Consider the following 21,142-nt stretch of genomic DNA (forward strand, 5'->3'; position numbering starts at 1 on the left):
CTTTTGCTGTACTTTTCCAGCAGACAATGGAAGTAACTTGAAAGTAGGCTTACCTTCGAAGATGTCTTCTCCGGGAGTAAAACTCACAGTGGTTGTGGTACACACTTCATTCTCTTACTAGGTCTCTTTACAGTTGCGTCGTGCATGTGGTCGAGGGTTTTCTGCCTACTTGCTATCTCGGGCCCGTTTTGAAAGGAAAAGCAGCGCTCAAGGAGAAGAGAAGCCTTATTTTTTATCGTAGGTTTAGATACAGGCCTCGCCCTCCACTCACTGCGTTTGCAAGGGCTGGTCAGAATTCCCTCTTTGTCACTCTTGGCCGAGTCTCCCATTCTCTCTCTCTTTCTAGCTTGTTGCGTCAGGGCTAGCGGAAAGGTTAGAAGCGCGGGTGTGAGCGGGGTAACGAAGCCTCTTTTTTCCTGGCGCTGTTCGTATTTTCTCCTGATTTTCCAAGCCAGGGTAGCTGGTGGCCGAGAAGAGAGGAGGGAACTGAGTGTCGGTCTGAAAGTGAGAGTGAGAGCCCTGCGTCGGAATGACAAAGACAGCGATAGCCCCGGTCCTTAAAACTGCAATGAACGCTGCTTTTCCCGTTATCTGGGTGATTTGTGCATTATGAATGAATAGGCCGAAACGAGTGTCTCTTAAGGAAATTGATCCAAACTAAAATATCTGTTTGATCGATTTCCTACATCTATAGCACTTAAGGTGCGTATAACAGACTAAGACCATTTTTGAGAACTACTCAGACAATTCACTCGTTTATATAGACATTCTTGTAAGGTATAAGATTTAATGTTTTTATTGGGTTAATCACTTTACTGGTCCAAAAAGATCGGCCAACGATCTGTCGCGATTCACTGCTGCTTGCACCCTGTTTTTCTCAAGCGACAAGGCTATCATCACACACTCAAACTGAGAAATCACGTCACTTTAAATATTCTTTCAAATAATAAGAAAAAAATAGCTTTGGAATAGGCGATTTCGATAAATTGAATAATTTTCAATCGCAGAAAATCTCATAAAGACAGAACATCACAACTTTAAACATACCGCCCGCCTCGTGAGTGGTAACGGCACGATGAAAAGAAAAAACCATAAGTGCTTAATCGAGTATTTTTCAACAACTCAAATGCCGCCCGCCGCAAAGAAACAGTATAAATGTAACAAAAATTTAATAGCCTTAGCTGCCCGCCATAATCCACTAAGTTTACAGAATAATTTATTATAAATCTAATTAATAATAGTTGTTCAGATTTCGCTCATTTCTTTCGCTCTTACTGGTAACAGACAAATCCGAGTAATCGGACGTTCGTATTCCGAACTGGCTCTTTGTTGAATCATTTGTAGCCTTTTTGTAAAGACTGTAAATAATCAACAGCCCATATTCTCCTGTAAATATCTGACATTTTTTGTACTAACTGCCATCGATTTAATGGATTTCTCGAAGTAAATTTCATTGAGGTTTCTGGAATGCTGGTCAAAGGGGCTTTAATTAGAAAATGTCCAGGTGTGAGATAGGAAAGTCTTCAGGATCATTTGAAAGATGGGCAATAGCACGGGAATGGAGGCAAGCCTCTATACGAGTATGAAGGGTATAAAACTCTTCGTATGTAAGAGTATGTGCACCTAAAATTCTTTTCAGATGGTGTTTAAAACTCTTAACTCCAGCCTTCCATAAGCCCCCAGAATGAGGAGCGGAAGGAGGTATGAAATGCCAAGAAGTACCTTGAATTGCGAAATCATTATGTCAATTAGCATCCAGTCTAAGATTGAAAAGCCAATTTTTAAATTCCCGGTCAGCACCGTGATTGGTTCTAAATGGACAGCTCGTGTACAACAGCAGACGAAAAGCGCAACGTAAGTTTTGTAACTCTTTCTGCCACTACCAGAAGCAAAGCGAACATTAAATGGGCCTGCATAGTCTACACCAGAATGTGTCAATGGACGATTTGGGGTTACTCTAAATTCAGGTAAGTACCCCATAAGTTGTTGAGAAAAAGCCGCTCTCTCACGTGTGCACTCCAGGCAACTTATGTGATGACGCGGCAAAATAATAGGATGCTTCTCCTCAAAACTGATAGTAGCATGCCGTAGTCTTCCACCTAACCTTAAAAGATTGTTGGAATGCAAAAATGAATTCAAACCTTTTAATAGCGAGTTCTTTGGAACCACCCTATCTTCTTCGCTCAAAGATTTTATCTCATCAGAAAAGGAATTTGCCTGGACAAATTGAATTCGAAATATAACAGCTTGTTGGATTTCAATCGCATTAATAGATGTGGTTGAAAATTTAAGTTTAGGCTTATTAAGTTGTGAGTGTTTGAACACAAAGGCATCAATAAACGTTTTACAATAGGCAGTTACACGAAGCAATCTTGGCCAAGAGGAGAATTTAAGCATCAAGTTAATTCGACTTTTGATCACACTCAAAACATGATAACTCTCTTATGGCCGCTGTTCTAAATTTGATTGCGCGGGGGCTGAGTGGCGATATACAATTTGAGGAATTTGAGGAATGCAAAGTTACACAAGGTGGACCTTGCCACTATGAGGAATGCCTTATCAATTGTTCGAGCGTGAGTCCCAGTCTGGCGCAGTTGGCTGGATCATCTTTAGTAGAAATGTATCGGCATTTCGCGCGAGGTACCAACTCATGAATTAGGAAAACTCTATTGGCAACAAACACAGGCCAATTGGAAGGATGTTTTCCTAGCTAAGCCAAAACTGTTACGGAATTAGTGTGACAGTAAACAAGTATTTCATCCAATGACATAGTTACCATGACAAACTTAAGTGTCTTAGTTATCAACGCATCTCCACACAATTCCAAACGAGAAATTGATACATATTTAAAAGGAGCTACTTTAGATTTAGTCATTAGTAGGCAAACACGAGCCTGTTTTTAATCTTCACTAAGAATTCTAATGTAAACGAAAGCTGAACAAGCTTTTGACGAAGCGTCAGAAAAGCCATGAAGCTCGAATTCAGAGTTTGTCTGCAGTTGTCGTGTCCATCTGGGGACTTAAAGTGCTTCTAATTTTTCCAGAGAACCATGATAATTTAACCATTGAATTTTAAAATCATCAGGTAGTCTGTCGTCCCTGTCGAGTTTACGCAGCCAAAGTTCTTGCATTAAAATTTCTGCCACTATTATGACTGGAGTTATCCAACCCATAGGATCATACAACTTAGCTATTAATGAAAGAAAAATCCGTTTTGTTGGATTTTCGACTAAAGAAGAAGTCACTTTAAAAAGGAATGAATCGGACTTAGGATCCCAATATAAACCTAGAACCTTCAGGTGAGTATCCTTTGCTAACGGAAATTCGATAGCACGTTCGTGTTTTCCTAAGGAACAATCTTCCAATAGTTCGTGTTCATTTGCGGCCCATTGTCGCAAATGGAAACCACCAGCTTCTAATAACGGTGTTACTTGAGCTCGCGCCTGTTTAGCTTCAATTTGACTATCTGCACCAAACAATACATCATCGACGTAAATATTATTTTCTAATATAGTTTGGGCTAAAGGAAATCTATTTCCTTCATCATAAGCTAATTGCTTAACCACTTTGTTAGCCAAATAAGAAACACAGGCAGTACCGTAAGCAACGGTTAAAAGTCTATAAGCCACGAGCCTTTTATCAGAAGAAATCCAGACAATTCTTTGATTGTCACTATCCCGAGGGTCAACTAGAATTTGTCTAAACATTTTTTCAATGTCAGCCATATAAACAAAGCGATGTGATCTCCAATTCATAATGATTGAAACCAAGTAATTGAGAATCTTAAGACCGATGTGAAGATGAGAATTGAAGGAAGAATTATTGGAAGTTAAACTGGAAGCGTTGAAAACGACCCTCAACTTAGTAGTGGAACTACTTTCTCTTAAGATAATAGCCTGGTGTGCCGTAACTGGAATGTTAATTTTTATTTTATTTGTGACTGACACCGGCCCGGATAATATCCAACAAAAAACGATACTTTGCGCAGTAAGAGAACCCAATATACCCTGTTGGAGACAGCAAGTAAACATGAGCCATATATATCGGCTCCTAAAGTGTAATCAACTTGGTGGGAGCTAAAGGAATTTGGATCTGCTACCCTAACTCTTTTGATTGGTCTTTAATCCCCACGTGAGATGTTAAAGGAGGAGTATATGATGCAAGGTGTAATAATACTAAATCTTGGATGTGGACTTTAGGACATTTCTTTTGTGTAGGAATTAAATTAAATTCTGCTAATTTTTTTGAAGAACCAATACTAACTCCTCCAACCCCATATACTACTGCTTCAACCTTTTCGTAGCGCGGACTTAATATTTTCATTGCTCTCTCGGTAATAAAACAGCATTCAGATCCATGGTCCAGCAAAACTTTAAATCTGTAACTTCTTCGATTTTCAGCTTGGAAGGAAATAACAGCTGTAGCGAGTAAGATTGATTACCGAAAGACGGCGCTGAATTTGCCGCTTCATTTCTAAAAAGAAAAAATCTTCTAGAGCCAAAGACAAAAGTTTCATTCTATCGCGACAGGAACAAAGAATTCAGAAAGTTTTTCGTTAAAGATGAAGAGACGTCTTTAGTGTACTGCACTGACGTTAACGACTAATGAACCATTTGAAGAAAAATGTGTACAGAGACGAAGAATGGCGACTTTTCATTGATTCGTCAAAACGCAGCATTAAGGCTGTTTTACTGCATAACACGAATACTTACGCTCCTATCCCTATAGCTCACTCAACGCTCATCAAAGAAGAATATAACAATGTTAAAATGCTTCTTGAAAAAGTTAATTACACGAATCACAAATGGCAAATATGTGGTGATCTAAAAATCATAACAATGATAATAGGCCAACAATCGGGTTTCATGAGAGAGCAATGCTTATATGCCTGTGGAATATCAGAGATCGAGCCATTTATTCCAGAAAAAAACATTTGCCTTTAAAGATTCATTCAAACCTGGTTCTCATAATATCATCAACGAAAGCCTTGTTGATCCAGAAAAAATTTTACTACCACCCCTCCACATAAAGCTTGGGCTCTTGAAGCAATTTGTCATGGCTTTAGACAAAGATGGACAATGCTATAAGTATAAATCCCTGAAATTCCCTATGTTTCAGACGCTAAATTGAAAGAAGGAGTCTTTGATGGACCACATATTCGAATATTGACAAGAGATACTAATTTCGTGAGCCACATGACGAAAATTGAAATGGACGCTTGGGAAAGTTTTAATGCAGTAAACGCAAATTTCCTCGATAATAAAAAAGTGCAGACTACGAGAATATTGTTGCGAAAATGATAAGAAACTACAAAAAGTTAGGTTGCTTGATGAATTTAAAACTTCACTTTCTAGATTCCCATCTGGATAAGTTTCTAGAAAATGTTGGTGATTTCAGCGAAGAACAAGGGGAACGTTTTCATCAAGACATAAAAGTGATGGCACAACGATATCACAGTAGATGGGACGAGGTCATTATGGATGATTTTTGCTGGATGTTGAAAAGGGAATCGAATGTAGGTCTTAAACTTAAGCGTAACCCTTTGCATCGTTCCTTAGAAGAAAAAAGGACACGTTATAGCAGGCAGATAATAGACTGAAGTAGGTCTATAAATCAATTGAATTGCGATAAAAAGCAAGATAAAATGTAAACACGAAAGATAGTATAAATATATCCCTTAATTTTAAGAAAAGCAAATAGAAAAAAGTGTTGAATAACACTCTTATTCATTGGCATGTTTAAGTTACAGTTCTACATTTTAATCGATACAAACATTGTCAGGTTAATTGAAATGGGGTCAATTCTACTTGTAGTTCTAAGTTTCTTTAAATGAGTAATGTGCGTCTAAATTTTTAATCACCTGTAGTACAATGAAATGAATTTTATTGTGTTACAACGGGAACACTTCAGTTAGTTGTGTTGCGTTAAGAAACATTTCGTTAGGTTCTGTTAAGTTAGATTCATTTGTAGGTTAAGATCGAATTAACCTATTAAATATAGCACACATTTAAGACTGAGAACCGTACGCTTGTGGTTGAATTTCATTCGGCTAGGTTAGATTAGGTCAGGTTTTGTTAGGTTAGGATAGGTTAAACCTCTATGTAGGTTAAGCCGGAACTGAATGAAACGGTACCGCAAACACAACGGGACAACACAATGAGCTTAATTGTGTTACGTGAAGTTAAGTTAGGTTAGGTTAGGTCAGGTTTTCTATGTTAGGGTAGGTTTGACCTCTCTGCAGGTTAAGCCCAAGCTGATTCAAACGGTACCGAAAACACAACGGACAACACAATCAGTTTAATTGTGTTTCGTGAGGTTAGGTTAGGTTAGGTTAGGCTAGGTTAGATTTATTTCTAGGTTAGGCTCGAGTTCACCCATTCGATGTAGCACACATTTGCTACTGGGAAAATTTGCTTCCGGAGCTTTACGTGTAGTTCAATAAATTTCTGTTAATTCAGGTTAGGTGAGGTCAGGTTCTGTTGGGTAAAGTTATTTTAAGTAAGTTGATATCAGGCAAGGGTTGATCCTTCACAGTTGTCGACATGTTTTTGAAGTGAAAATTTGCATCACTGGCATTATTTTGAAATTTATTTGTTTCAGTGCATGATTGTTCGTCATTTTTGGAGGTTATGGCTCAAACATGACGTGATGGGTGATTTTTGATACCGAATTTGATTTCAGCGCCACAAAATCCATAGGAATACGTGTGTCTTTGTTACCAGATCCGCACAGTTTTTTTTGTGTGGCTGTGTTATCAGCAGTAGAATTAGTGTGCAATATGTTTTGATTTTTGAAAATATAGAAACACAATTATTGCACTCTCAGAAATTTCCTCTTAACGATAAAGGAATACTTTTACGGTTAAAGTTACATCGTTTGAGAATTAAGTTTGAAAACAGATCCTTCAACGGTTAAAGTGCGAGTCATTTAACCAAGAATCGTTTCAACGTTAAGCGATTCTGCTTTAACGCGTAGAAGGTGCAGTCTGACGGTTAAAGCGCTTTAAAAATGCAATCGTTTTACCCTTAAAGTGCATACTTTAAGCATTAAAATAGATCGTTTAAGAGTGAAACGAATCTGCTTTTAAAGTATTCTACTTGAACGATTAAAGGACCGACTTTATCGTTTAGAGGGAATTTCTGAGAGTGTAGTTAACTACAAAAGGTTTTTTAAAGGTTTCACTGTGTGCGTTTCAATTTATTTGTTGCAATTATTAAATCGACTAAAGTATTAATTAATTATATTAATTGTCTAACATTAAATTACATTTTAATCCACCGATATGCATTTAAGAGTGTTTAAACCACCTTACGAAGTGGATAAATTTAAACGAATGCGAATCCGCGCATTCCAAATTTTGGTAGTTTAATGAAGCTTCCTATTGATGAACTCCCCTTGGAATATATGGATCCACTAGGACCATATTTTGATATTACCTTACGAATTTGAACGCAACACGATCGAGATTTGCTATGGAGGATCAGATTGGATATAGATTTTGGAAAAGTAAGGTGCAAATTGAGTGGATTTAACCAAATATTCCCTTGATCCCTTCGTTCGCAAGAATGAGCTCACTTAGGGCCTGCGTCTGTTGGATCTCGTGCTTCATGATCGATAATGGGTTAGCTTCCGCTTCGTGCTCGGATATTTATTCTTTTTAATTTGCTCAAAGATCTGTAGGCTCCGATTTATACATTCCTATTGTCACACTCGCGCTACGCGCTCAATGTTTGACAGACATTTGTAAATGTATATTTTCCGAAATACCTTAAAATAATTTTAAAAAACTGCAATTCTTTTTTTAGGCATTCTCTATCCAGCGTTTTACTACTAAAATTAGGATTGTTGTTTTTATATTATTTGTTATAGATCAAACAAAATATCCTAAAAGTCTTCTTTTAGACCTTTGGCGTATCTGGAGTCTTTTCGCGTTACATTTGAATTTTCGATTTTCTGTATACTACTTTCAATAAATAAAAAAAAATTTATGAGTTCTATTACAAAATAATTAAAGAAATTGTTTAGGATTTTTCAAAACCCATAATTTCCTTAGACTTTTTCCGTATGCCTTAACTTTAGGCTCTACAAAAATTGTGCCAACGATAAATTTGATCCGTTCATATTTCGAGAGCTATCGCGTTTACAGCTTTATGGGCGAGCAGAAAGACATACACCATCGTAAAAATCCGTTGAAAATCCGTTGGCATTGATTACCAGCAAGGATTTTTTTCGTGCAGCATGACTATTTGTTTGAAGCCTTAGAACTTGACAAAATCTGCCCACGCATTATTGACTTTCTAAGTCATGCGATGAGGATCTGGGGTACAAGAATGAATTATTTTGATCATGGAAAACCAAGGATAACTAGATCAATAAGCTTTACGATGTGTATTTTTCAATAGAACTACTTCAGTGCACTATAGTTGTATTAAGCGCTGAACCCATTGCCCTAAACACTAAACAGCATGTCTGGTGGATTCAAAATACATGATATTGAGGATGATTATCAAGAGACTCATCTTCTGTACATGGATGACCTAAAACTATACGCTAATTCAGGCCAGAAACAGTGCATTTAACCAGAGGAGAATTAGGAACCACAGAGCTGAAGAAAGAGTTCGATAATCACATCGAATCAATGACTGAGGGCGAGTCATATAATTATCTGGATATTCTTGAACCTAAAGGTATTATGCATAGGATAGTTAAGATAATCCTAAAGAATGCTTTTACGACACGGTTCATCTGAAAACAAAATCAGGACAATCAACACCTATGCCATCCCGGTCCTCGCGTACTCCTTCGGACTCATAAAATGGTCTAAAATCGGCCCTTAACGGTTAAACAGAACCATTCGCGTAGAAATGACAAAGCGCCAAATTTAACACATTAATTTAGCGACTGAAATGCTAGTTCTATCATAATATAGAAGGAGAAGAGGCATTAGAGATGTCAAAAAACTGTGTGAATGACATATTATACAGTTGTGAGACTATTTTAAAAGTAAGCGAGATGTTGCGTTTAACAACACCATCTATAAAGAGGATCTTGACTACACAGCCTTTAATTTTTCCTCAAAGGAGGTCTTGAATGTCAGGACAGAAACCATCGAGGAATTAGAAATACAATTGAGACAGAAAGCCATCCACGGGGAGCACCTCAAAACGCTAGATCATCATGCTGTGGTTAGTGAGGCACCCAACATTTGGCTGAGAAAGGTTTTCCTGTTTCCAGAAACGAAAGGATTCGTCATTACGATTTAGGGCAATATTTTTAGCACCAGAAATGATAGCAAACACGTATTACATTAAAAAGTGGTTAACTGGTGGCGATTATGTGGAGATGCTAACTAAACCATCAACCACATTATTGATGATTGTCGCGTAATGGCTAACTTGCCCAAAACCTAGGACATGAAATCGCGATGCGAGAAAAAAGGTTATTTGCAGGCAACATATGCAACCAAGATTCATATGTAATGTCATTCAGTAACATTTGAATAAAAGGGAGCTCTTGCATTATCAAGAATTAACTTCTCTTTGGTTTTCTTCGCATTCAATAATCCTTTAATAAACGTAAAATCTCTTATTTGACAGGACTTGACACGTAATTTCTATTAGTTTGTTTAAAGCTCTTGCCTGTGGCTCATGCTGCAAGCACTGCGCTCGTTAAACTCAATTGCTTCACGTACATGCATTACAAATAACTATTGCTCTTTTCTTCCCCTTACAGAATTGTAGATCAAATGATAAGTCAGCAATTAGTGTGTGCTTTTCTACAGAATGTGCAAGTTATAATGGAAATCATCCAATTCGCTATTGTTTACAATGTCATAATATCCGACATAACAATAGACGTGGCAATGATCATATCTTTCATACAGCTCTACCTCAAATATCAAGAATGGATCGCCAAACACAGACATATATGGTGCAAGCAATTATCAGGTATAAAATACGATACATTGTATATTTATTCTCTTTATCCTTATTTCTGCTTATTGACATTTAGCGATTTGAAAAAACCGGCACAGGTTAAGTATGTATAATAAAAAAAGAATCAGTTACTCTTGCATGCCAGACAAGTGGAGAAGTATAATATTTTTATGACAAATGTAAGAGATATTTAATTTAGGAAGCATTTGAGTCTAATTAACCATGCTAAAAAAGTAACAAGTACAAGGAGTGCTAATGCGAAAGCTTTTTAACATAGAGCCTTCCTGATACATACAGACATTGAAATGGTTTAAATTTCGGAATAAATACCTTTTAAGACTTGACCCTATACTCAACCCGCGCTCCAACGACAAGGAGAAATCATAATACCTTTTTCCCAATCGTTCGAATATTGTATTGGACTTTTGCTGTCCATAGAAGAGACGCTTTATTAAAAAAGAAAATACCTACCTTAACATCTCCCCTCTTTGGATGTCACGTACAACCTAAAAAGAACATGCCAAAAAAAGAAGAGAGGAAAGGAAGAATAGGTCAGGCATGTGGCCAGATGTTGATCAGAAAAGTGAAATAAACTACTATATGATTTGGGACTGCATCTTTCCTTTAAATTTCTCTCAACTAAAAAAAAATTAAGGTCAACTGTTCCATTTCTATTATTTTTCTTACTATTCAGCAAGTCTTTTTAGTCTTTAAACCGAAATTCCAAAAAAATACACAAATATACAGGGAGAGCCTTTCCTCACCTAAAAAAAAAATGATGAAACCACGTAGTATTGAAATCCAGACGCAAAAAAACTGTGGCGAGGCTACATAATACCCTTAAATAATATTCATAAACGTTTCGCTTATAGGAATCTACTCTATATCTGGACGCCATTGCCAGAAACATCTATGAGCACGCAGTTCCAAATTCCATTAGAACTCAAACCTCCGACTTTGGAGAGCAAAGAATGAAACTCTAAAGCAGAGAAAAGAACGAATCTATTTTGCGATAAAAAAGTGAGAGAGAACCCCAAATCTCATTAGTTTAAAATAATCGTAGTCGGTTCCTAAAAAAGTTTTACATTACAATAATAATACCGACAACGATGCATGACGCAATCCATGTTTCCCACTCCAAACCCTAAAAAAATTGGAATTGAAGACTCGCAACTTTCCTATTTTAATATCCAGCGGTATTCAATAAAAATTAATAATGACAATTTCGAACACTAGCTTTCCGTTTCTGACCTTTTATCAAACTCTCCCTTCATGAAACGAAATTTTGAGTAAAAACAACGCTGCACTTAGCAAGCTGCCTGTGTGTTTTAGCAGTATAACACACTTTTTAATATTAAAAACTAACCTCCAAAACTCTCCGCCAGAATATAAAAACTCAATATACACCGTTAGACTCAAACTGCTTAATAATATTTTTGGCTTCTTGCCTAGGTTTAGAGTCCTCTAAAGTTGGCGAATCTCGTTAATATTTTAGACAGATTCCTTTCTCCTTGCGTATGCTTGACCGCATGCTCGAAGCTACAGCGAAAGCCGACAGCCGGGATGAGTGAATTTATTTTTTTCGACATACATTTTCCACTTAGAACTCTTAAGTTAAAATTTATAGAGATTTAAAACTTGGAGCGGTTTCACCCGATTCGAGTACCATCTCCCACCTTCGGGAATTCCGTTACATATCTTCCTTGTCGTTTACAGAGAACGTGGCGCTTTGCGTTTCAGGGTCCGTGGGACGGACGGAGATCGCTATGTCTATGAGTCAGTTCAGGACAGAGCATTCGAGCACTCTTTCCCTCTCCTTATCTCTTGCGGTGGAACCACCCTTGGTTTTACCAGCAAAAAAGAAAGTATTTATAACAATTGAATTAAAAAGATTAAGACATCGCGAAAATCCGATTTTGTGATAATGAGGCATAGGACCGGTGAGTTAATGCGTGTAGATTCGAGAAGACATTTTAATTTTGAATCTTTCAATCCATTCAAATACCATGCAAAAGTTTGAAGTCAGGGAACTTACTTCAATGGCGTCAGTACGCAAACGCTTTACCATGGGCCAATGCGTCTGAATTCCTGAGAGTAAAAGAAAACAGGAAAATAAACGTGCGGGGCATATCGTCTTTATTGCAAATATTACCCAGATAGCAATTTTCTGGCAAGCTGACTGCATATTGTCAGCAGGCTCTGTGGATAGATCAGCAGACTATGTTAGTAGATCCTTAGACAGATGCTGGTGCATATGTTGCTCATTACGCTGTCAGGTCTGGCCGACACGGCACGCTGGCATCTTCTCGTTTGCATTTTTCATTCATCGATCTTGCACTCTGCAGTTATAGTCTTCGCAAAAACCTCTGATACATTAAAAACACAATTTTCGTTTGAAGCATTATAACGCGCTCCAAAAGCATGACATGTGTAACATCTGGTAGGATTGTATACAACAATAAATTTCTTTATCGTAAAAGGTTCGCTTTGTTCAAATAGTATCAATTACAAAAATATAAAATCGTGATACAAATTCCAAAAACTTATTTTTCACCAGAACCTTCTGTGTGGAAGTTAATCCTGACATCATGAAATGACCAATGATATTTTTTAAAAAGCATTTTACCTCATTATTATTCGAAAAACAGTAAATAAAAGTAGCGAAATTTTCTAAATTCAAAGGGATTACAATTTTTTTATTTATTGGTTGCTTTGTGCTATTCTGAACAATATTTTTCAGTGCTAAGTACATAAAGGGCTTCAGTTTAAGAGACAAGTTCAATTGTTGTGGTGATTTGAAACGGGAGGAGAAAAACGGGATCCAGAAGTATTTAATATTTCTCAAGTTTCCACTGCATGAATTCAATTTTTCAATACTCCTTCACTGCAAAAAGATTGTTCTTGAGTAAAGTAAACATTACTTGATTCAAGTCAATCCCGGGTGCAAATGGGGACGATAGAATATGAGTGTATTCCAAATAAATAAATACTTGCTACCGTATGCTTGGAACAAGCGTACATGTTCTTAATCTAAAAAAAATGTATTCTTAGATAGAATATCGCATTTTATTATTCTAAAACTTCATTGTGTTACTTCATATAGAGGTGTATTCAAGTGCAGAACATAGTTGACTTCCAAGATATAATTTCTGACACACTTCAATAATATATTTCCTTAATCTAAGAATATGTAGTATCGGAGGAATAGACTAGTGCCATAACTAAACACTATTTCTCAACGGAAAAAATGGTTTCCGAAATTATTGTTATATAATCTTCATTTTTTAAATTATTAAAATATGTAATTTGCGCACACTGTTACTTATACATATAATCGTACCCATAAACGCTTTGAGAAATCGCACTTGCCAAGAATTCATACTCTACATAAACTACCTATACTAGTGTGTCCTAACCGCGCGCTCTAACCACTTCTTTAACGAAGCACTTGGATTTTGATGACAAAATCTCAGCTAAGAATTTTAAGGCAGTACCGTACCAAGCTGTATGGCGAGTCTACACCACCTTGAAACTAAAAGTTGTCGAACTCAAAGTTTTTTTTTAAGAAAACCATTTTATTATACCATTTTTATGTAGAAAAATTTCAGAATTAAATTTTACTTATTTCAAAAAAGGCTCGACACTTGTTTTTCTTAATATACTTCAAAATGTTATAAAATATGTCACAGTAATAAACAATAAAAAAATTCAAGTGCAAAAATTCTGTAATAACCTTTATGAATTGAAACGATTTTCTGATGTACAGAAATCTCCATAAAATGCGCAGTCTTCAATATATCCAACTCTTTCATATAATACTGTCTTATTCAATTTTCAATGCAAAATAACATTTTTTATACAGTAATTTGAAATATGCGAAAAATCGAATTGAGTATCTCTTATTTAACAAGGGACTTAATACTTGCTTATTTTAAATATTAGAACGCTTAAAAACGACCCAAAGGTAATAAATATTAAAGAAAAGTTGCAAGTACAAAAACGCTTTAATAAAATTGATGACAAAAAATAATGTTCTGCTACACGAAAATTTTCATAAAGCGCACAGTTTTTAATTTATCTAATTCTTTTATCATACGTTTTTTACTAAAATTTAAATATGGAATGGCTTTCCTAAAACAACAATATAAAATATGCACAAAATAATTAAACTTGACTTATTTTACAAAGGGTTAAAAATTTTTTTATTAAAAAATTCGATCCGCTTAAAAAAGATCTAAAGCTTGCAAAAAAGAAAGAACTTCTAAGTTAAAAAACGCTTAAATAATAATTTCTAAACAATAATTTAAAATATTTTGAAAAATGCAATTAAATTCTGAAGAGGTTTATCGAGGGAGATTTTGCTAGAAGGGCTTTTTTTGTTTGTTATTCAAGTTGCAAAATGCCAAAAAACCATAATTTTTCATATTTCAGCTGCCTGTTCTGTAGCATTAATTGATTTCACCCCAAAAAGATGAAAACTAATATATTTACAATCGATTAACAAATCCTTATAACTCAGATGAAGTTCGTGCAATCTGTTCAATTGTTATAAACAAATTTATGAACAAAATTAATTATTGCTGTACATTGAAGCCTGGAAGTTTTTTTCATCACGTTTTTCCCCGCTAAATCGAGTAAAATTAATGTTTCGTTGAAATCAAACACTAAAGTTTAATTTTTTATTGTTATAAACAAATTTCAGAAACAAATTTAATAAATAAGCGCCTCTGCATATATAGAATGCATTTTTTCTGCACAATAATTAGGTTTGTCTTCTAAAATGAAAATTCCATGACAGAAATGGACAATTAAAATATTCACCATTATTATAGACAATACTGATGAACAAATGCATTAAACGGTCACTCTTTGATAAAAAATATATTTTTCACATAATTGTTCATTTTATCCCTAAATCAATATTCTGATGGAGGAAACTGACGTCTGACAATATTTTTAATTTTTATTCACAATTCTGATAAAAAAAATGCATTTAATAGACGCTTTCAAATAGGAAAAACCTCTTTCTTGCTGAAATGTTGGTTATATCATAAAAAATAAAATCCATACGAAATATACTGACATCCAACAACATTTCCCATTGTTATTAAGAATCATTATTAATTCAGTCTTAAAACAATTATTTCGTATAGAAGAAATCTGTTTTTTGGGTTCAATAGTTAATCTTACCTAGAAATAATGAATCGCATCGTAAAATATCTCGAATCAAAATCTTTTTCGAATATTATAAGCAATGAGCATGAACAAAATTATTAAGCTTAGCCATTTTTGGAAGAAAAATTCTGGTATTTAGCAGCGTTGCCCATTCTTGTCTCAATCATCTGCAATCAGCTGATCCTGAACTTGTGCATCCATAGGAAGAGGGAGCCTCTCCTTAAGGGTCCTGAAGTTGTTTATGTAGGGGTCAGTCATGATAAACAAATTGTAACACAATTCTTCATTGGTTGAAATCCCACTGACTTTACGGGTATTAAATTCCCTAATCCTCTTGAAAATCTTGTTATTCGCCTCTTGGGACTCTTCTGTCAATTGGCAGATAGACAATGGGGCATTTTCAATTACCTTAGCGCCATGTATAAGAATCTTGTGGACTGTCGCAGGCATATAGAACCAATTATATAAGCTGACGTAGGGTTTTGCAGTTTGCTGGCAATATTCTCCAAATTTGATCATGTATATTCTCTTTCCTGATTGCCATAGCGTTCCAGTTCCATGTTGTGGAACATCCACGATCAGGCTGATTTTCTCCCAAAATTTTTTTTGAATTCTATTTTTCGGATCGGTCATTTTCTGTTTTTCATCGGCTACCTTCGCTGCCCATTTGCAGAATTCTACAAAGTATTGATGACCCAGGATGTGGGTTTTCCAAATCGCCAAAAATCTACCAGTAAAATTTAGGATATTTAAATTAGATGAAAATCAAACTTAAAATTCCTTTTTAAGGTGCAATAATCAAGTTGATTTAAAGAATTCCTGAAAATAAAATCAAGAATCTAGTGACAAAATTTGGACAATCACCACAAAGTGTTCCCATTGCAATCTAAAAAAGGAACATTTTCGCTCTCTCCTTTCCCCCTAAAAAAGACAGAAAGAAAAGGAAACCATTCGTTTTTACTTTGGACGTAAATAAAAAGGAGGAAAGAAAAATGAGAAGGCAACCAACTTATGCTTTTCAATTTCCCGTTTGAGGAACAACCGATTGGCTGTACCCTATTCCCTTGCTTTTCTTTGCTTCTCCCAATTTCTTTATCCACACCACTATCTGTTCATTCCCATCCAAAATCCATCTTAAACTCATCCACATTCAACTGCCCCTCTTCCTCTCCTGCGCACCTCTGTAAGACATGTGCCCATGACTCCAATTCGTATTTACTATAACTGGTTTTTGCCCAATTATTCATTTAATTCGATTGTTCATGATTTTATACTATCAAAATTTTCAATGAATTAACATATTAACTCAATGCTTGGACCTCTCTGATAGTGGTGTGCGTAAGGAGTGACGCACAAAAGGGAGGTTAGGTTAACACAATCACTCAAATACTTCATTCTGATATAATTCAAATTTTCATGTTACAGTAATTCCAGACTCGCTGATTTGATCAGGGTGGAAATGGTATTCCCAAAATTAATACAAGTACTTCCGCTGAATTTATATTCCGCCAATATTGTACAACATATTTCACCTTGACCGCGGTCAGCAAAAAGCAAATTTCAACGACGTATGTCTACTACTTGGGCACTCAGCGTTGAAATGACCAATTAACAGGGAAATTTTGACCACAAAGAGATAATGGAATTGGGGCCTAGCTGGCAACTGCCTTGCTCCTCGCATGTTTCGTCTCATTCTTAGTTTTCAGTCAATATTTCAATGATTCGATCCAATAATAATTAAATATTTTCTGGTTTATTCGGCGACTACTTACTTGAAGCTCAGAGTAACGAATGAATCTACAGAGTGGCGTCTCAGTTCGTCACCTCAATTGAGTACCAGAGCGCAACTTGTGACACGAAATTGACACTGAAGACCAGTGGATGTAGAGAGAGAGGTACGTGGGAGCGGGACAGTAGCCAGTTAGTCTCTCCGCAGCGTGGTTGCGTGCCGTCGATCCACCAATGCCACGGCGCGGCCCTGGTTTTATTCCATTCGCTGCTGTTGCCGGATGCGCTGAATCCTGTCAATGCCCAGATTTTCCGCAGCCGCATGAGCCTGTGTTTCGCAGCTCTCTTGTGCGAGTGAGAATCTCATCCACTGCACATGTGCTGGGAAACCTCCTCTGCTTGGCCCATGAATACGTGTCACGTACAGTTGTAAATTTATCAGTTTGTTTGTTATGGGGGGTAGTTCACCCAGTTTATACAAGACCGCAGGATATGTCACAAGATCTGTTTACCAATTAACAAACAAAATATAATAAATTCAAATATGGAATTCTTCCGAGGTTGGCGTTTATGTCATAAGAATTAGTTGATTCGCTACTCTGGGCTCATTTCCCTAGCGATTGTCGACAGCTAAGTATATTTTTTAATATTATATTTCATAAGTTTTTGTGCGGGGTCTATAATCCCCCCTCCCCACACTATATACTCTACGTAGATTCTCCTCTTCACCCATCTAATATCTACAAGCTCTCCCTCCTTCTCCCATTCTAAACCGTGTCACCATACTCCGTTTGTCTTCCTTTTTTATTTCTTGCAGATATTTTGGCATTCCATAAATCCTTCTCGTATCTTAGAAACCCTTTTCAATTTTCTCCTTTCTGCCTCCGATATGGATTTTCCCAAATTTCCTCTCGCCTCATTGTTCCGATTTTCACCCAAACAGGTTTGATTTATTTTACTTCCCTCTCCCCTTTTCAGCTTCTCTTCAAACCTCCAGGCTCTTTTAATTTGTCTGGTAACCATTTTTTCCTTTCTGAACTCTTCTCTTAACTTCTCCAATCTTCCTTAAACCTTCTCTTTCCTTAACCCCATACTTGGCCCATTACCTTACTCGCACATTCAATTCTTTTCCTTACCTGCAGCTCGCTTCGTCCTCCTGCCTCAAACCAAAAATCTAAGTAACAGAATTCCTCCACTCTTTCCACTTTTTGTCCGTTTATCTTGCAAATGTAATCTCTTACGGTGTTTCTACGTCTAAAACATACTACCTTGTTCTTCTTTACGTTTACCGTCAGATCTTTTGCTCACACATTCTCATCATTAGGTTCATCCGCTTCTTCTCGTCTGCTAACAGAACTACGTCGTCCGCATAAGCTAGAGAATTAATTTTGTTATTACCCAATAACGTCCACTCTTTTTCTTTTTTTTCTTTAGCTTCTCCTCTAGGTCTGCCAATAGCATATTAAACAGTAGCGGACTCAAAGGGCACCCTTGCCTTAGACCTCTTTCTGTCCAGAATACTTCTTTTTTTCCTTTCCTACCTTCACCATAATTCTGGTTTCAGTAAAAATTTCCTTTATCCCCTCCATCAGCCTTCCTTCAATTCGCCTCTCTTTCATTGCCTGCCATAACACTTTTCTGTTTACTAAATCACACGCTGCTTTAAAGTCCACGAATAACCTGATTAATTTCCCTCTCTTTCTCCCTAGATTTCTGTTTACCAAGCAGTTCATTACGTAAATGTTGTCTATGGTTCCCATCGCTTTTCTAAAACCAGTCTGATTTTGTGGACTTTCTCTTTCTCGGAATATATATTTTGTAGCCAACTCGCATGAAAGTGATCCCTCTGTACTCCTCTAACTTCCATCCCTGCCCATTCTTGACCCTATCTCCATTTCTTCTTGTACTAACTTTCTATTTTCCCCTATTAGACTCTCATGTTCACGTTTTCTCCTATTGTACTCCCCCTTCTCCATTTCCCCTATTATCCATTTGCTTACACACTCTTTCATTCTCTCTTTACTCTTCTTACATTCCTCGTCGCACCAGCCTCTCTTTTCTCCTTCTCTTTCTGTTTTTGTACCTATCCTATCTCTTACCTTCTCAATCGACCCTTTCCATCTTTCATTAACGAGTCTACTTCCTCCTCTTCTATAAACCTAATCTTTTCGTTCTCCATTTTTTCTTTCAACTCTTTCAGTTTATCTACTCCCCAATCTCCCATCTTCTTGCTGCTTCCCCCTCTTTTCATTCTCCAACGGTTTTGGTTCTGGCCACCACCTTTCAGTGTCGCTATTACTGAAAAGTGCTCGGATCCAATCTCATTACCCACTTTCATACAACTTATCAAATTCCTTATTCGCTCTTGCGCCAGGATATAGTGTATCACTGTGTCTCCCTTCCCTACAAATGTGGTCTCTCCTTCCTCATCTCCTTTTATATTGCCATTACATATACACTATTCTATTTATTCTATTATTTCTAGTGACCTCCTCCACTACCTGTCTATTACCTCATATCTGGAACACCTTACATATACTTCCTTTTCTCCATCGCAAGTCTCTCCCCGTTGTTCGCCACTCTATGTATACAAATCACCTCCTATCAAAACTAACTCTTCTTTCTTTTCCTCCATCCACCTCTTAATTACTCTCCAACATTCCTCTTCCGCTCTTCTTCTACATACACAAACCACCGCTATTTTGACTTTTTCAACTCTAATTCTTCTTACCATTTTACCATCCTTTTCGTTTCTATCCCCCTCTTTTCTCTCTTTTACTGCCAATTCTTTTCTCACACCTGAGATCATTCCGCCCATCCCTCTCCCTTTAACGTGTTTCTTTCTTGTTTCTTGCATCGTCCACACATATCCTTTTGGTAATAACTCTTTTATTCCATTCCAGTCATTCTCATCTGCCCAAGCTTCATTCATCATAATAATATCCCACTTTTATATATATCCAAAACATCCTTTATTCTTGTTCTTCAAACCTGACACATTTCAGAAAGCTATTTTCACGTTTCTCTCCTCCCTTCCACCAACCACCCCGGAATCGGCTCTTCCGACTTCAAATATGATGTGAAAATACGGGCCAAATGCTGATGGGTTTAATAGTTCTTCATCTCTCTTAATACTTTTTTCACCTCCTCGGTAGTGATGGGTGGGCATTCTTTATCAGGTGTTATGAGGGCAACACATAATTCCTTGAAGCTATTTATATTTTCTGAGTCTTCGTTCAGTCTATGCTGCACTTCGTAGACTTCTCTCCAAAATACTTCGACGTCCTCTGGTTTGGGTGGGTGTTCGACAGTAACTGGAGGGTCTTGGAAGAGTCGAGATGGGTCAGAGAGAAACTGTTGATTATCTCTGACCCACCTCTCCCTCCAGTCTAGACTTCTCTTAGCGTCAGATAGTATCCGTATTCTCTCAACAATATGCTGCTTGATGGCCAGCAGCTTTGACTTGTTAAGTGTTTCATAACGGGTCCGGAGTTCGCGCTCGAACTTTTGAACCTTGGCGGTGAAATTCCTGCCAGATGTGATGTAGTCCATCACACACTGAATGCGGGATGCGTACTGTCTTGCCCAGCCTATCTTTATGGCAAGTTGATGCATTCATCTTCTGGTCTTATGATGAACCGTTGGTTTTGTTTTACGGTTCGGACCGGCCAAAGCTCTCGCTGCATTATACACACAATAATTGATAGGCCAGAGGTCGGATTCTCTGGAAAAATGTCCACGAAGCTCGTCATCCATTTCAGCCAGATCTTTAGGCTTGAGACAAACCTTGGTTTCGATATTTCTTCGGGTAATAAAGCATCGCTCTTCCTCTATTGGATGCCTGCCCGCGGTTGGTCTTAGTGTCGCCTATCTTTCTCTGTGCCGGCTTGTGCTAGCTGTGGTAGAGTAGGCGTTCCGCTTACATAGCCCCTTTTTCGGTGTAGTTCAGCATGGTTTCACACACGTTGCGTCGAAAAGTGCGATAGCTCCGGATGTTTCTCGCATCACAGAGCATGTAGCCGTGCCATGTAACCCCGTTCAGGGGCCACACTCGTATCGTAGCACTCTAGCAAGTCGTGATTCAGTCGCTCCGTCCACCCATAGGTCGCAAGATCCCGCCGATCCATCGCATTGAATCCATTTTCATTAGCTCCCCCAGCTCTAGATTGGGCGGCATTGTTGGCCTCCCCATTGTCGGGAGCCCTGCGCGTTCTGTTGTTTTGAACCACACTTACTACAACTATGTTTGGTGTGGTCATTGTTGTTCCCACGAGAAGCTAGGAAAAGGGGTTCGTCTATGCTTGT

At 37.3% G+C, this 21,142-nt stretch overlaps 1 protein-coding gene across 1 annotated transcript in view; it reads left to right on the forward strand.

The window, feature by feature from the left end:
- Positions 1-21,142, forward strand: part of LOC117172902 (protein unc-79 homolog) — a 1,455,529-nt gene that overhangs the window by 460,261 nt on the left and 974,126 nt on the right. Inside the window, exon 9 of the mRNA XM_033361197.1 lies at positions 9,732-9,946. Coding sequence (XP_033217088.1) covers positions 9,732-9,946 — 215 coding nt within the window. The remainder of the gene's footprint in view (positions 1-9,731; positions 9,947-21,142) is intronic.

This window comes from Belonocnema kinseyi, chromosome 5 (assembly GCF_010883055.1).
Source record: "Belonocnema kinseyi isolate 2016_QV_RU_SX_M_011 chromosome 5, B_treatae_v1, whole genome shotgun sequence".
Taxonomy (NCBI): Eukaryota; Metazoa; Arthropoda; class Insecta; order Hymenoptera; family Cynipidae; genus Belonocnema; species Belonocnema kinseyi.